The sequence below is a fragment of the Coregonus lavaretus genome, assembly GCF_964263955.1.
Source record: "Coregonus lavaretus genome assembly, chromosome: 29".
Taxonomy (NCBI): Eukaryota; Metazoa; Chordata; class Actinopteri; order Salmoniformes; family Salmonidae; genus Coregonus; species Coregonus lavaretus.
This window is the reverse complement of record NC_140016.1, coordinates 1,351,337-1,365,525: the sequence shown is the minus strand read 5'-3', so window position 1 is coordinate 1,365,525 and position 14,189 is coordinate 1,351,337. Positions and strand designations below refer to the sequence as shown.

The 14,189-nt window shown below is 42.1% G+C and overlaps 1 protein-coding gene across 2 annotated transcripts in view; it reads left to right on the top strand.

Moving 5' to 3' along the window:
* LOC311105085 (tetraspanin-17) overlaps window positions 1-13,590 on the top strand; it is a 51,748-nt gene extending 38,158 nt beyond the window's left edge. Inside the window, exons 7-9 of one of the 2 annotated variants that reach the window (XR_014610212.1) lie at window positions 2,006-2,122; window positions 9,830-13,352; window positions 13,397-13,590. Coding sequence is in view for 1 of the 2 variants with exons in the window: in XM_084147078.1 (XP_084003204.1) it covers window positions 2,006-2,122; window positions 9,830-9,895 (183 nt within the window). In the remaining variant the exon portion in view is untranslated. Of the gene's footprint in view, window positions 1-2,005; window positions 2,123-9,829 lie in introns of both variants that reach the window. The other variant, XM_084147078.1, reaches the window with a different exon arrangement.
* The last annotated feature ends 599 nt before the right edge of the window (window positions 13,591-14,189 follow it).

Sequence of the window (14,189 nt, the reverse complement as noted above, 5' to 3'; positions counted from 1 at the left end):
TGTCTGACTTCATGAATTATTCAACAGCAGTTGACAAGGTGTGTCTGACTTCATGAATTATTCAACAGCAGTTGACAAGGTGTGTCTGACTTCATGAATTATTCAACAGCAGTTGACAAGGTGTGTCTGACTTCATGAATTATTCAACAGCAGTTGACAAGGTGTGTCTGACTTCATGAATTATTCAACAGCAGTTGACAAGGTGTGTCTGACTTCATGAATTATTCAACAGCAGTTGACAAGGTGTGTCTGACTTCATGAATTATTCAACAGCAGTTGACAAGGTGTGTCTGACTTCATGAATTATTCAACAGCAGTTGACATGTGTACATATTACTTCAACTACCTCAACTAGCCGGTGCCCCCGCACATTGACTCTGCACCGGTACCCCCCTGTATATATAGCCTCCCTACTGTTATTTTATTTTACTTCTGCTCTTTTTTTCTCAACACTTTTTTTGTTGTTGTTTTTATTTTTACTTTTTTTGTTTAAAAATAAATGCACTGTTGGTTAAGGGCTGTAAGGAAGCATTTCACTGTAATGTCTGCACCTGTTGTATAGTCGGCGCATGTGGCCAATACAATTTGATTTGATTTGATTTGAAGGTTTTTCTGGCTCTGAGGCCTATAATGGGCCAATGTTGTTGTCAAATGGACAATGGGCCAGTCCTCTCCAACCTGGCATGGTATAATATGATACTGAATCTTTTCTTCATTTATAGATGAATCAATGCTGATAAATAGACTGTGGACATGCCACATGTATTTGTTTTCTATTTCAATGATTGTCAATTTCATACTATGGCACAGCTGTCCCCTTCATACTGTCCTGGTCAATTCATTATCGTATAGCCTACATTCGGGAAAGCCTAAGGTATGCCTACGTTTTTTTAAATATACGTTTTAAGGAAAATATAAATATTTGACATACGCTGGTGGCTTTTATTGACTGGATCTTTTGCGGGAGTGTGTGAGTTCGCTGATTCTCTTTATAGGCCTATATGTCCATTCACAGAGTTCCCTAAAGGAGCCTGTGTGGATTCCATCTCTTTAATAAGAATCAAACGCTCCTGTCTTGATTTAATCTTGTTAAATGCCTGTTTTCAGTAGCTTAGGCTACGTTATTTCTCTTATTACGACATGCCAATGCCAATGCCATCGAATGACCGCAGCAGCAGGGTTTGTGACGTTATGCGAATATTCGGTAAATTTAGAAAAAAAACATTGGACGTGTGAATGGATTTTTGCATCGAAATAGGATTTACTTTTTTTGATTAGCAGAAAAGCCAAAGGACTAATTAAGCATATCTTTATGCTTTCATGTGCTAATGTTGTGTCAATACGAAAATGCTGTAGATCCTCTCCAACCGGGCTTTTCTTGTTTGTTGATTAAATATTTACAAGTAATAACCTGAATAATAATATTAATAATAATAGCTTGTTTCAAATAGGTTTTATTAAGAAACATATCCATGTAAACAAGTGTACTAACAGAATTGTGACGTCCCCTTTTACACAGGGCCTTGTAGGCCTAAGACAGCATTAACATACTTTTAAACAAAATGGCTGCATACCAAAAATACATGGAAAGAAAAGGAGAAACCAGTAACCAAATGGCACCCTATTCCATTTATAGTGCACTTCTTTCACCTAGACACCATAGGAAATATGGTGCCATTTGGGAATCATCTATTATTTAATCATCCTTCATGTTCTATGAGTCATAGTCAATGTCCAGTGGTTTGGTCTGGTTTGGTCTGGTTTGGTTTGGTCTGGTTTGGTCTGGTTTGGTCTTGTCTGGTTTGGTCTCGTCTGGTTTGGTCTGGTTTGGTCTCGTCTGGTTTGGTCTGGTTTGGTTTGGTTTGGTCTGGTTTGGTCTGGTTTGGTTTGGTTTGGTCTGGTCTGGTTTGGTTTGGTTTGGTTTGGTCTGGTTTGGTCTGGTCTGGTTTGGTCTGGTCTGGTTTGGCTAACTGTATTAAAACATGTCTCCTATTTCCCCTCCCAGGAGTTGGACCAGCAAAAGTTCATCTACACCAAGGGTTGTGTGGGCCAGTTCGAGAGGTGGCTTCAGGACAACCTGATCATTGTAGCTGGGGTCTTTGTGGGCATTGCACTTTTACAGGTAAGCAGGACTCCCAGAGACATTATTTCAGAAATGTTCAGTACCAGTCAAAAGTTTGGACACACCTACTCATTCAAGGGGTTTTCTTTATTTTTACTATTTTGTACATTGTCAAAATATATTTTATATTTGAGATTCTTCAAAGTAGCCACCCTTTGCCCTGATGACAGTTTTGCACACTCTTGGCATTCTCTCAACCAGCTTCATGAGGTAGTAACCTGGAATGCATTTCAATTAACAGGTGTGCCTTGTTAAAAGTTAATTTGTGGAATTTCTTTCCTTCTTAATGCGTTTGAGCCAATCAGTTGTGTTGTGACAAGGTAGGGGTGGTATACAGAAGATAGCCCTATTTGGTAAAAGACCAAGTCCATATTATTCAAGAACAGCTCAAATAAGCAAATAGAAATGACAGCCCATCATTACTTTAAGACATGAAGGTCAGTCAGTCTGGAATATTTCAAAAACGTTCAAAGTTTCTTCAAGTGCAGTTGCAAAAACCATCAAGGGCAATGATGAAACTGGCAATCATGAGGACCGCCACAGGAATGGAAGACCCAGAGTTACCTCTGCTGCAGAGGATAAGTTCATTAGCGTTACCAGCCTCAGAAATTGCAGCCCAAATAAATGCTTCACAGAGTTCAAGTAACAGACACTGCTCAACATCAACTCTTCAGAGGGGACTGCGTGAATCAGGCCTTCATGGTTGAATTGCTGCAAAGAAACCACTACTATATCATGATAAGCTGTAGACCACACTATTTACCAAGATCATTTTCATCTATATTTTTCGTAGCTGTCTATTTACCACCACAAACCAATGCAGGCACTAAGAGTGCACTCAATGAGCTGTATAAGGCCATAAGTAAACAGGAAAACGCTCATCCAGAGGCAGTGCTCCTAGTGGCCGGGGACTTTAATGCAGGGAAACTTAAATCCGTTCTACCTCATTTCTACCAGCATGTTAAATGTGCAACCAGAGGAAAAAAAACTCTAGACCACCTTTACTCCACACACAGAGACGCATACAAAGCTCTCCCTCGCCCTCCATTTGGCAAATCTGACCATAACTCTATCCTCCTGATTCCTGCTTATAAGCAAAAACTAAAGCAGGAAGCACCAGTGACTCGGTTAATAAGGAAATGGTCAGATGACACAGATGCAAAGCTACAGGATTGTTTTGCTGGCACAGACTGGAATATGTTCTGGGATTCTTCCTATAGCATTGAGGAGTACACCACATCAGTCACTGGCTTCATCAATAAGTGCATCGATGACGTCATCCCCACAGTGACCATACGTACATACCCCAACCAGAAGCCATGGATTACAGGCAACATCCGCACTGAGCTAAAGGGTAGAGCTGCCGCTTTCAAGGAGCGGGACTCTAACCTGGACGCTTATAAGAAATCTCGCTATGTCCTCCGACGAACCATCAAACAGGCAAAGAGTCAATACAGGACTAAGATTGAATCGTACTACACCGGCTCTGACGCTCGTCGGATGTGGCAGGACAAAACTATTACAGACTACAAAGGGAAGCACAGCCACGAGCTGCCCAGTGACACGAGCCTACCAGACGAGCTAAATTACTTCTATGCTCGCTGAAACACTGAAACATGCATGAGAGCACCAGCTGTTCCGGATGACTGTGTGATCACGCTCTCCGTAGCCGATGTGAGTAAGACCTTCAAACAGGTCAACAATCACAAGGCCGCAGGACCAAACGGATTACCAGGACGTGTACTCCGGGCATGTGCTGACCAACTGGCAAGTGTCTTCACTGACATTTTCAACATGTCCCTGACTGAGTCTGTAATACCAACATGTTTCAAGCAGTCCACCATAGTCCCTGTGCCCAAGAGTACTAAGATAACCTGCCTAAATGACTACCGACCCATAGCACTCACGTATGTAGCAATGAAGTGCTTTGAAAGGCTGGTCATGGCTCACATCAACACCATTATCCCAGAAACCCTCTCCAATTTGCATACCGCCCCAACAGATCCACAGATGATGCAATATCTATTGCACTCCACACTGCCCTTTCCCACCTGGACAAGAGGAACACCTACGTGAGAATGCTATTCATTGACTACCATCTCAGCGTTCAACACCATAGTGCCCTCAAAGCTCATCACAAGCTCATCATTAGGACCCTGGGACTAAACACCTCCTTCTGCAACTGGATCCTGGACTTCCTGACGGGCTGCCCCCAGGTGGTAATGGTAGGTAACAACACATCTGCCACGCTGATCCTCAACACGTGGGCCCCTCAGGGGTGCGTGCTCAGTCCCCTACAGTACTCAGTGTTCATTCATGAATGCATGGCCAGGCACGACTCCAACACCATCATTAAGTTTGCCGATGACACACCAGTGGTAGGCCTGATCACCGACAACGACGAGACAGCCTATAGGGAGGAGGTCAGAGACCTGGCCGTGTGGTGCCAGTATAACAACCTCTCCCTCAACGTGATCAAGACAAAGGAGATGATTGTGTACTACAGGAAAAAAAAGAGGACTGAGCACGCCCCCATTCTCATCGACGTGGCTGTAGTGGAACAGGTTGAGAGCACCTTGGTGTCCACATCACTAACAAACTATCATGGTCCAAACACACCAAGACAGTCGTGAAGAGGGCACGACAAAGCCTATTCCCCCTCAGGAGACTGAAAACATTTGGCATGGGTCCTCAGATCCTCAGGACCATCGAGAGCATCCTGACTGGTTGCATCACCACCTGGTATGGCAACTGCTCGGCAATACAGAGGGTAATGCGTACGGCCCAGTACATCACTGGGGCCAAAAATTGTCAAAGACTCCAGCCACCCTAGTCATAAACTGTTCTCTCTGCTACCGCATGGCAAGCGGTACCGGAGCGCCAAGTCTAGGTCCAAAAGGCTTCTCAACAGTTTCTACCCCCAAGCCATAAGATTCCTGAACAGCTAATCATGGCTACCCGGACTATTTGCAATGTCCCCCCACCCCACCCGCGCTTTTACGCTGCTGCTACTCTCTTTTATTATCTATGCCTAATCACTTTAACTCTACCCACATGTACATATTACCTAAATTACCTAGATTAACCGGTGCCCCCGCACATTGACTCTGCACCGGTACCCCCTGTATATATAGCCTCCCTACTGTTATTTTATTTTACTGCTGCTCTTTAATTTTTTGCTATTTTAATTTTTTTCTTGAACTGCATTGTTGGTTAATGGCTTGTAAGGAAGCATTTCACTGTAAGGTCTACACCTGTTGTATTTGGCGCATGTGGCAAATAAAATTTGATTTGAGTTAAAGGACACCAATTAGAATAAGAGACTTGCTTGGGCCAAGAAACACGAGCAATGGACATTAGACCGGTGGAAATCTGTCCTTTGGTCTGATGAATCCAAATTTGAGATTTTTGGTTCCAATAGCTGTGTCTTTGTGAGACGCAGAGTAGGTGAACGGATGATCTCTGCATGTGTGCTTCCCACCGTGAAGCATGGAGGAGGAGATGTGATGGTGTGGGAGTGCTTTGCTGGTGACGCTGTTGGTGATTTATTTAGAATTCAAGGCACACTTAACCAGCATGGCTATCACAGCATTCTGCAGTGATATGCCATCCCATCTGGTTTGGGCTTAGTGGGACTATAATTTGTTTTTCAACAGGACAATGACCCAACACACCTCCAGGCTGTGTAAGGGCTATTTGACCAAGAAGGAGAGTGATGGAGTCATACATCAGATGACCTGGCCTCCACAATCACACGACCTCAACCCAATTGAGATGATTTGGGATGATTTGGACCGCAGAGTGAAAGAAAAGCAACCAACAAGTGCTCAGCATATGTGGAAACTCCTTCAAGACTGTTGGAAAAGCATTCCAGGTGAAGCTGGTTGAGAGAATGCCAAGTGTGCAAAGCTGTCATCAAGGCAAAGGGTGGCTACTTAGAAAAATCTAAAATCTATTTTGATTTGTTTAACACTTTTTTGGTTACTACATGATTCCATGTGTGTTATTTCATATTTTTGATGTCTTCACTGTAGAAAATAGTAAAAAAATAAAGAAAAACCCTTGAATGATTAGGTGTGTCCAAACTGTTGACTGGTACTCTATATTTAAAGAGTCAGCTTTTGTGTGAATCAGATAAATAATGTCTGCATTTGCAGTCACCGTCATGGCTGGAAGTCAGGGTTTCCTTTAGCCGGCAATTACCGACTTTTAGCCCCAAAAAATAATATGATAGCCGATAAATAAAACTGTTGCCGGCCAAAATGACCTGACAAAAACAATCCCAAAATAATGCTTTTTATTAATTGATGGAAATACCAGTCGATGGAAATACTTTTGACCATCATGCTTATCAGTCTATAGGTTAATATGCATCATTTATTGGAATTAAATTGGCCTGTGTGTATTTTTGTTAGTCATCATGTATCTTATTTATTGACTGGTCCTTTTACGGGGGTGAGTTTGCTGATTCTCTCTCTAGGCCTATACAGTGCATTCGGAAAGTTTTCAGTCCCCTTGACTTTTTCCACATTTTGTTACATTACAGCCTTATTCTAAAATGGATTAATTTAATTATTTTCCTCATCACTTTACACACAATACCCCATAATGACGAAGCGAAAACAGGTTTTTAGAACTTTTGCAAATGTATTAAAAAGAAAAAACTGAAACCTTATTTACATAAGTATTCAGACCATTTGCTATGGGACTCGAAATTGAGCTCAGGTGCATCCTGTTTCCATTGATCATCCTTGATGTTTCTACAACTTGATTGGAGTCCACCTGTGGTAAATTTAATTGATTGGACATGATTTGGAAAGGCACACACCTGTCTATATAAGGTCCCTCAGTTGACAGAGCATGTCAGAGCAAAAACCAAGCCATGGTGTCGAAGGAATTGTCCGTAAAGCTCCGAGACAGGATTGTGTCGAGGCACAGATCTGGGGAAGGGTACCAAAAAATGTCTGGAGCATTGAAGGGCCCCAAGAACACAGTGGCCTCCATCATTCTTAAACGGAATATGTTTGGAACCACCAAGACTCTTCCTAGAGCTGGCCACCCGGCCAAACTGAGCAATCAGGGGAGAAGGGCCTTGGTCAGGGAGGTGACCAAGAACCTGATGGTCACTGACAGAGCTCCAGAGTTCCTCTGTGGATGTGGTAGGCCTTTATGGTAGAGTGGCCAGATGGAAGCCACTCCTCAGTAAAAGGCACATGACAGCCCGCTTGGAGTTTGCCAAAAAGCACCTAAAGGACTCTCAGACCATGAGAAACAAGATTCTCTGGTCTGATGAAACCAAGATTGAACTCTTTGGCCTGAATGCCAAGCGTCACGTCTGGAGGAAACCAGGCACCGCTCATCACCTGGCTAATACCATCCCTACGGTGAAGCATGGTGGTGGCAGCATCATGCTGTGGGGATGTTTTTCAGTGGCAGGGACTGGGAGACTAGTCAGGATCAAGGGAAAGATGAACGGAGCAAAGTACAGAGAGATACTTGATGAATACCTGCTTCGGAGTGCTCAGGACCTCAGACTGGGGCAAAGGTTCACCGTCCAACAGGACATCAACCCTAAGCACACAGCCAAAACAATACTGGAGTGGCTTCGGGACAAGCCTCTGAATGTCCTTGAGTGGCCCAGCCAGAGCCCTGACTTGAACCCAATCGAACATCTCTGGAGAGACCTGAAAATAGCTGTGCGGTGACTCTCCCCATCCAACCTGACAGAGCTTGAGAGGATCTGCAGAGAAGAATTGGAGAAACTCCCCAAATACAGGTGTGCCAAGCTTGTAGCGTCACACCGAAGAAGACTCGTGGCTGTAATCGCTGCCAAAGGTGCTTCAACAAAGTACTGAGTAAAGGGTAAATATACTTATGTAAATGTAATATTCTAACAACCTGTTTTTGTTTTGTCATTATCGGATATTGTGTGTAGATTGATGAGGTAAAAAAAAAAAGCAATTTAATCCATTTTAGAACAAGACTGTAACGTAACAAAATGTGGAAAAAGTGAAGTGGTCTGAATACTTCCAGAATATTCCGAAAGTTTCCTAAAGGAGGCTGTCTGGTCTCCATCTCGTTAATAAGAATCAAACTCTCTTGTCATGATTTAATCTTGTAAATGGCCTATTTTCAGTAGCTTAGGCTACATTATTTCTCTCATTACGGCGTCCTGTCTTTGAAGAACATGTGCCATTGCCACATCCATCGAGTGACCGAATGATAACAATTTAAAAGTGAACTAATGCGAGAACACCAGCCTCTGCCATATTGACGCGTTGATACACCGTGAACCAATGGGCGGATAAAGAAATGAGCGCATGGAACTCACAGCCTATAGGCCAACGCAGCAGTAGGACCAGAACTACCACACCGAGGATTGGTGATTATCGAGGGGCAGATTGTTGGAAAGATTTTTAAAATAGCTTACTGTGAGGAACTATAGTTTGAATATATTATCATACGCAATGGATGTAAAAAAAAAAAAAAATACGATTTCCTACATTTCCGCGCAGCAGGCCAGGTACTCAGGCGCTCACGATCCCTCAACATTATCAGGACAGAGAAACCAGACACATGCTCATTGCTCACATAGAGCACTCCAAACATTTTATTTTTTTACAAATCTCGTAAATGATGGGGCAACAGTTCACACAATGAAACAATGAATGCGCAAGAATTGATGGAAGAGAGCTGAGCCATTCTGGAATGAGACGTCTCTTCTACCTCACACCGCCTCCCCTTCTTCTTGTCTCAACGTTTTAAAGTTATACTCGAGACAATATCTTCACACACATTTGAGATCCTTTTCACTGACAGCCTCAACTCAATAATCAGCTAGGTCTATTGCCAATGGCGCGCTGCCCAAATTGTGTGCTTCCCAAATAGGCATACGAGCTTTTGATTTGAAACAATCCACTGCTTTAAAAAAAAAAAAAAAAAAAAAAAGCTAATGATCCTCAATGTTTGTTTTTTTTGGGGGGGGGCGAAGTATTGTGAATGATTTTCATTTTTTCTGTATAGACAGGAGTAATTATATAATTTTGGCAAATGTATTTCTATTGACTTTCCTATTGGACCCAGCACTATGCCATTTCTCTCCTGGTCTATTGGTTTTCATATCAACTGTCTTTCATTGTCCAGAAGCCATAATCCTAGTCATATTAGCAACCCCATCCTAGATTGTTGCATCTTTAGATTCCCCCTCTTCCTAATCTTCAAACAGAGATTTTAATCTCTGTCAGATATGGATCCTCTTTCAGCTGTGCAGTTTAGAATGGTGTTTTTCCCACGAATTGCATTTTGGCAAATGTTTGAAAAATTACATTTTATTGGCTGCTTCATTACAGGAGTTGCATGTTCTCTTAAGAGCTATTACCATAATCAAAATGTGATTTCTGTCATTCTGAGCACTGTGGGTAGATGACCTAATGGGTTTATGCACCCAATGCATATGGGTCCGGTACATTTCTGAAATGGGCGTTAAATTAAAATCTTCTCGGTCATATTGTCCGCCGCCACATTTTCCGAACGGAAACCCTGCTGGGAGTGTGTATTTAATTTGAGGCTGCCATCTGGTGGCGAGAATCATGATTACATCCTTTTCCTTGTGTGTCACTCTAAATCAGAGAACCTTCGATGCTTTAAATGTCAGTTGGCTACGTGCCAGAGGCAGTTACTTAACCTGTGATGTCATTTCCTGTTTAGATATTTGGGATCTGCCTGGCTCAGAACCTGGTGAGTGACGTCAAGGCTGTGAAGGCCAACTGGTGACACCAGGACCCTGGGGGAGTACTCTGACCTTTTGACCCCAACATCCAACTCACCTCCCGCAGAACCGCTCAGAGGCTGAGAGGTGAAAACACAAAGAGCTGTTTACCTCTGATCCTGCCAGGCTCGGGAACTACCACACACACACACACACACACACACACACACACACACACTGTTAATTGCCAAGCTGTGCTGGGGACATACACAAGAACACATGGACACACGGGACTCCTGTGGATGTGTAGCTAAGCTGATCTGAAGAACTGGGGAGATGAATAGAAATAGAAATAAATAAATAAATAAATAGATAGGGGACCTGGATCAAAGCTGATGAGAGGAGAGATACAACTGTCTTCTTTTATTCTGTATCACCTGGTGTCTCCTCAACCGTACTACCACTAGGATATCAAACTCCCCTTCAGAAAGGCCTTCCAGGGCTGGTTGTTAGATACCTACTAACCCACTTTTACAGCCTTTCTGTCTTCTGTACAGTACAGATGCTATACTGCTGTCTGACCTACTGGCTGGCTGACAGGATGGCATTTCTTCCCTTATTATTTTTGTCTGTCTGTCGATGTTTTGAGTTTAATCAAGCAGACAGACGGGTGGAGAGATGATGTTGTTTCTCTCTCAGCATCTCTGAAGCTCGGGGCCTTTTACTTGATCTAAACTTTAACCTTCTACTGACCTTGAGTCTATGTTATACTGTGTTTATTCTTCTGGTATCCCACCACTACCTTTTGGAAGCTTTAATTACATTACACCTGTCTGATCTGTCTGATCTGTCTGATATGGTTGATCTGTCTGATCTGTGATATGGTTGATCTGTCTGATCTGTGATATGGTTGATATGGTTGATCTGTCTGATCTCTGATATGGTTGATCTGTCTGATCTGTCTGATCTGTCTGATATGGTTGATCTGTCTGATCTGTCTGATATGGTTGATCTGTCTGATCTGTCTGATATGGTTGATCTGTCTGATATGGTTGATCTGTCTGAAATTTTTACTTTTCTCCCCTCATTTTTTCTACTAGTGTTTGTTGTCTGTCTGTCTGTCTTTCTTAGTTGGACTGGTTTTTAATCTGTTTGTATATAATAACAATTACTTGTTAATATCTTTATATATAAATAGTAACACATTTTCTCAATATAACACGAATGCTGCTTTATCATTGTAACTTCTTAGAGGGTTGATATTAGTAAGTAGTGTTTCCAGTACATTCCCCATGTTTTTCCAGAACTCCTGGTTGTGGGATTCCGTATTTCCTGTTTATTCCTTCCTGATTCCGGGAATCTTCCAACCGGGATTTCTGGGAATTTGGGGAATTTGGGGAAAGTTAATTACATTTTTCAACACTATTAGTATGTTATCAGTAACCAGGTCCAAAGCTTACATGGTCAAATGAAAATGAATGCCATATTATTATTATTATTCTGATCTTTATTATAACAGATAACGTGTGGGTTGTGTCATATTAATGTTTTTTACTTGCTTATTACATTGTAAATACAGAGTTTACACTTTGTGCATACCAGTATATTTTAAGCACATTATCAGATGTGTAGCAGTATATGGTTTGAATTGAATAAATAGTATTTATTGGGATTTTGGGGATTTTAAATGATGTCTGGCATGAAGACATTCCCTGCAGCTTCCGTCTGCTCCCCAGTGGCTGCCCAAAATGTCAGATCTTCTACCCAATTATTCCTCTCGTCGAGGTCCCATAGATACACCCTACCAATGTCTCGCTCTTCCTGTGGTATGAACAGGGCCAATGTGTTAGGAGCTGCAGTGTAACTCATCTTGGAGATCCTCCCTGGTTGGCTGATGTTTTAATAACAGGCTTGATTCTGTGTCATTTACTTCCTTGCTTGTCAGAGAATTCCATGTCCCGCTCTTATATGCTGCCGTTCAGCAGCGTGGGCCCTGGGTTTTTTAGGGAACGCTCTACTGTCGTTCCTCAAATAGCCTCGAACAATGGTTTGCCTGTATATGAGAACAGGCCAGGTTTTTATGCTAAAGATTACTCTTGACATTAGAACATGATATTTGTTCTAAAGGTCCAACTCAGCTGTTTTTATCTCTATCAAATCATTTCTGGGTATCAATTAAATACCTTACTGTGATTTGTTTTCAATTAAAATTGTCCCCCCAAATAAAGATGCTTCTTAGCAAAGAGCAATTTCTGAAGCAAGAATTTAGCTAGGACTGTCTGGGAGTGGTCTGAGTAGGGGAGGGGGAAACCTGAAAACCAGCTGTTATTGGCAGAGGTTTGGAACTCTTTTTTTTTTTATTGGTCACCAGGCAGGCCAAAACAGGCTACATGTTTTTACTGGACCTTTTGAAATTCTGCTTTAGTTTTTAGTTTTTTTGTTTACCTGCCATAGGTTGCTGAATTTGTTTTGTCCTTCTGATCATGATGATGGCCTTGCAACATGATACCTTGTGATGTTTCATATTTTCTCAGAGGGTGTGTCCCAAATTCACCCCTATTCACTATATAGTATTCTCTATCGATCGCTCCATACAACCGTCTGAAACCTGCACAAGTCCTTTGTGCTAATGTCAAAATGACGTGATTTATTATTTGTGTAGGACAAATCTGGTCCAACCCATCACTTTCTTGGACCAATCAGAACGGTTTGAAATGTGATTGCGTTTGAGAAGTCGTCGGGGGGGGGAGGAAGCAAATCCAGAAACCTTAGTGGGCGTTGCGTCTGGCTGGAGCCATGTGGATGGGTAGACAAGCAACTATATAGTGACTCTAGTCAAAAGTAGTGCACTATATAGGGAATAGGATGCTATTTCGGACACACCCTTCTCTCCCTAAGAGAGATTACATCATTCCCGAGGGGGAGGAGCCTCCTGCATATCATGAAAGTATACCTATGGATCAATCTCAATTGTATTACCTTGATTCCTCCCCATACTCTCTCCTTGCCTCCTTCTCCAGTGAAAACACGTTGAGGGAGGAGTTCCAATGTGCCAGATCGAGATTCAACCTGTCTTTTACCATCGGTTACTAAGACCTGTTCCAATTCACCCTACCATGTCATCTCTACCCTTTAGCAGTGCAATGAACACACATCTGATGTGAAAAAAGAAATGTGAATTAAAAAAAAACTAAGATCTGTTATTATGTTAGACGATAAATCATTACAAACTTTAGCGTTATTTCATATTTTGTACATGAAATCAAATAGTTACATTCCATTTTCAGGTGCTTGGTTTACTTCCCTTCACTTCCTGTGTTACTTCCTGTGTATGTGTCATCTCCAACCACTTCATCTCAGAAAAAAATAGAATCTGCAACATTTTTTGTGTGTTTTTCACATTGACACATTGCGTCATGAATGATTGCTAGATTTCTATGCACATCTGTACCTAAGTGGGGCTGTAGGCCTACCCAAGTTCCTGCTGTCAGCTACCCAGGTTCCTGCTGTAGGCCTACCCAAGTTCCTGCTATCAGCTACCCAAGTTCCTGCTGTCAGCTACCCAGGTTCCTGCTGTCAGCTACCCAAGTTCCTGCTGTCAGCTACAGTCGTCTTCTCATAGATAATACTGATCTGTTGTAGATACACGACGTTGTCTCTGTGTCTTTAGGTTCACATCAGACATGTGCATGACTGAATTATTTCTCTGTTTTGTAAAATAAAAGTATATCTGTGGTTACTTACTGCTGTCATTAACTTACCCATTTGTTTTTTGTGTGATGTTTTTGTGTGTATTGAATCTCAAAGCCTTTTTAAGATATTTTCTTTACTTTCCCCCCATACAGTGAGGGGAAAAAAGTATTTGATCCCCTGCTGATTTTGTAAGTTTGCCCACTGACAAAGACATGATCATTCTATAACGTTAATGGTAGGTTTATTTGAACAGTGAGAGACAGAATAACAACAAAAAAATCCAGAAAAACGCATGTCAAAAATGTTATAAATTGATTTGCATTTTAATGAGGGAAATAAGTATTTGACCCCCTCTCAATCAGAAAGATTTCTGTCTCCCAGGTGTCTTTTATACAGGTAACGAGCTGAGATTAGGAGCACACTCTTAAAGGGAGTGCTCCTAATCTCAGCTTGTTACCTGTATAAAAGACACCTGTCCACAGAAGCAATCAATCAATCAGATTCCAAACTCTCCACCATGGCCAAGACCAAAGAGCTCTCCAAGGATGTCAGGGTCAAGATTGTAGACCTACACAAGGCTGGAATGGGCTACAAGACCATCGCCAAGCATCTTGGTGAGAAGGTGACAACAGTTGGTGCGATTATTCACAAATGGAAGAAACACAA